The sequence below is a fragment of the Plectropomus leopardus genome, unplaced genomic scaffold (genome assembly GCF_008729295.1).
Source record: "Plectropomus leopardus isolate mb unplaced genomic scaffold, YSFRI_Pleo_2.0 unplaced_scaffold11425, whole genome shotgun sequence".
NCBI classification, from domain to species: Eukaryota; Metazoa; Chordata; class Actinopteri; order Perciformes; family Serranidae; genus Plectropomus; species Plectropomus leopardus.
Window position 1 is genome coordinate 1 of NW_024612090.1, and position 3,478 is coordinate 3,478.

Here is a 3,478-nt window from a genome sequence, read left to right on the forward strand (position 1 = left end):
CCAGTTCTGCACAGGTGTTGTTAATTAGGTTAATTATAAATTACAAAGGTGTAATGCAGCTTCTGCTCAGCACGGTCTACAGCCCATTTTTCAACACGGAAGTTCTTTCACAAGTGCAGTTTCATTAACTACAAAGGAATTATGAATGAATATATGTATGAATAATAGTGCCTAGTCTGCATTGCTATGTGAGAATTATGTAATAAATTCTGTCCACGATCTAATAAAAACATAATTATTGGATTTTATATTTTCAGACTGTACATAAACACAGCGGTAATATATCTTATAATGAAATAATGATGATAGGTGTTATTTGGTAGTGACGCCCATAATAATCACACTGCGTGTATTTGAGGAGTGGGACTGAAACACAGCTTATTAATGCCTGTTTTAATTTGTCCTCCTCCGGTATTGATAGTGACAGCTGTGTGTGCATGTTGGAGTGATCCTGTGGATATTATGGGGTCGCTCTGACCACGGTCTCGGCTGCAGAGTCCACTTCGCATTTTGAGCGACGCCCCCAAATTCCGTGCAGAGTGTTTGCAGACCCTCCGGGACGGAGAGGTGGAGGAGGAATCGGCAGCTCCGCCGTCCATATACACTACAATCACCACGCCATTAGTTTATGACTTCATTATATGTTTGACAGGAGAGTTTGGACCGTATTTGGAAGGTAAGGGGAGACGATTTACACACACTTCCTGTTGATTTTCGCTGTTTGGGTTTTGTCGCCTTTTCCTGCGCGCGGCGCCGTGTCGCAGCGACCACTCGGACTGTGGTCAGCTCGTCGTGGCGTCGGTCGAGCACCGTCGTCTTAGGTAACCTTAATTATGGCGAAATGATCGATCGGGTTTCCCGATCGATCCATAAAAGGCTTCGCACTGTTGTCTTGAAACAACATCTGTGTCCCGGGTTTGATCACCGGAGTAGATTTTCTACAAATGTGGACATGGAATATAGCCTGGTCTTTTTTTATCCACAGCAACCGCATCGTTGCGCACCTCGCTCCTCGTCGTCGATACCAGACAAAAGACAGCCTGTTTTTTTACGGTCCTCTATTTAGTCTTTCTCTGCTGAGCTTAAGCTTTGGCTGGCACACATAACAGCAGTCGTCAAAATGTATTTGAAAAGCGCGCTCCACATTTGACCTGCGCATATGCGCATATCTTTGCATATTGTTGTCGCTCTGTTATTGATTGCATTGATATACCGTGAAATTCTTAAAGGGATACTGCCTCCTGTATGCGGAAATCATGGGCAAGCCATGCACTGTCTGATACATGTCCCTGTTCGTCTCTATTCGTCTGTTTATTTCTGAATCCTTATACATATATGTTATTTTTCTCTTTAAACTCAGATTCTCTGCACACTCTGACGCTGCTCAGCGGCCCCGTCTGAGAAATATCTCCCAGTCTAATCTCTGTTTACGCTCTTTCTGTATTCGTCTCTCCAACATTTCTATTCTTAACCTTCCTCTCTTCATCCCCCATTCATTTCTAGCTCTCCAGGACTCTGAGGCTGCAGCAGAGAATGGGAATAGGGACACAGGCCAAGGCTTGCCATTTTGGCTGAAGTAACAGCAGGACGGTTGTCAACCCCGCATCGGCTTCAATCCCCCTCTCCCTCACCTCTCCTCCCACACACACACACACACACAAACTCACACACACACAAGGACAGACACCCCCACACACAGCCACGGCTATGTCCACTGCCGTAGACATCGCTGGCCCTTCCTCCCCAGATCAGGCCCACAGCAGCGCCAAAATCCCCAATGAGCCACTGAGACCCAGCCTTAAGCGCTCCAACCACCCCTACAGCCTCTCCCATTACATCTCCACCCCTTCCCCGGCCGTGGATGTCAAAAGCCTGATCCAGCCCTCCCCGGCCCAGCAGCGGGCCGCCCAGCCTGCGCACACCAAGCCGCGCCGGGCCCCCTCCTGGCCCGACATGTGGGAGTCGCCCAGCGGGCTCCACCTGGCCCACGCCGCAGAGCTGCTGATGCGCGCCGGGCTGCTGGCTCTGACCCCCGCCACCACAGAGCAGGCCGGCCTGGGCGCGCAGAGCAGCCAGCCGGCTAAAAGAGAGGTTGCGGAGGCGAAGGGTGGAAACGGAGACGGGGAGGGAGGCGGATCAGGGCCCGAGGAGGAGGAAGAGGACTCCTCTGGATGTGGCGCTGACTTCCAACCCTTCCTGGGCGCCTGGTTCCCCTTCAGCCCCGCTCTGTTCCCTCTGGCGGGATTCCAGATGGGGGGAGGCCACTGGAGGAGTGCGGCCATGGGAGCAGAGGGCATCGAAGGGCTGGTGGCCGAGGGCTACTCTCCTGGCTCTCTGGGCGGGAGCAGCGGAGGGAGGAGGAAGAGGAAGAGGTGCGGGGAGTGCGTACCTTGTCGGCGTCAGACGAACTGCGAACAGTGCAGCAGCTGCCGCAATCGCAAGAGGGGACACCAGATCTGTAAATACAGGAAGTGCGAGGAGCTGAAGAGGAAGCCAGGCGGTCCGGGGTTTGAGAGCAGAGTGTCTGGGTTTGATCTAAGGGGCTCCGACTTTACTTTGGGTCTGGCACAGGAGAGAAGCAACGGCGCTTTGGATGGATAGTAATGTATGTGGCGGCAGCATTTGTCAGAGGATCCTGGTTGGATGATTGTTGAGGAGCTGCAGGACACCATGTTAACACTCTCGGACTGTGGTTTCAAAGATCTGGTGTTTGATGAGGAGCTGCAGCTCCGTTTCAGAATGTCCACACTCGTTCCCATCCTTTCTTTTGACAATCAGTGAATCGGAGAGGAGAGAAAGAAGGATACCAATGTGTGTCAATATTTAGATGACGACAAAAATGCTGTAAATAGACTGTAAATATCTGGAAAACATTATGTCTTTTTTTACATCCCTTTCCAGTTTGGATGTATTGTGTTTCAACATAAAAAAAGGAGCCAAATGTTTTGTTTCTAATGGGGGAGTTTTGTTTCTGTTGTTCTGACGTCACTGCATCAGTAAGAAATGAATGAGTTCAGCCTAGGCTAAATTATTTCATGTGCAACTTGTACTGTATAGCTCTGTTTGCCCTTTTGAAATAAAAGAAATTGGCCATGTGCACTTGTCTACAGGCTGGGTTTATACTACATCTGTCTGTGTGTGTGTGTGTGTGTGTGTTCGTATTTAATTGGGTGTATGTGTCTGTTAGCCACCGTGCTTCTGCTTGTACACACGTGTGTTCATGTATGTGTGTGTATGTGTGTGTGTGTGTGTATGTGTGTGTGGATTATGAGTCACCTAATGGTGTGGCTGAGAGCCTTATCGCAACCCCACAGACACACACACACAAACACACCTACACGCTGCCTTGGCAAGTCCGGTGCATGCACCTCGAACACACCTAACCTGACACACACACGCAATCACAAACACACACTGATGCAATTTCCCTTTTTATTCACAAGTGCAGATCATTCACACACACACACACACACACACA

At 49.7% G+C, this 3,478-nt stretch overlaps 1 protein-coding gene across 1 annotated transcript; it reads left to right on the plus strand.

Moving 5' to 3' along the window:
- Positions 1–412: 412 nt before the first annotated feature.
- Positions 413–3,099, plus strand: LOC121963487 (CXXC-type zinc finger protein 5-like). Its single transcript, XM_042513770.1, has 2 exons — positions 413–676; positions 1,504–3,099. The coding sequence occupies exon 2, from the start codon at positions 1,708–1,710 to the stop codon at positions 2,599–2,601; it is 894 nt and encodes a 297-aa protein (XP_042369704.1). The 5' UTR covers positions 413–676; positions 1,504–1,707; the 3' UTR covers positions 2,602–3,099.
- The last annotated feature ends 379 nt before the right edge of the window (positions 3,100–3,478 follow it).

Coding starts and splice junctions, on each gene's coding strand:
- LOC121963487 (XM_042513770.1), top strand. CDS start 1,708: ATGTCCACTGCCGTAGACATCGCTGGCCCTTCCTCCCCAGATCAGGCC.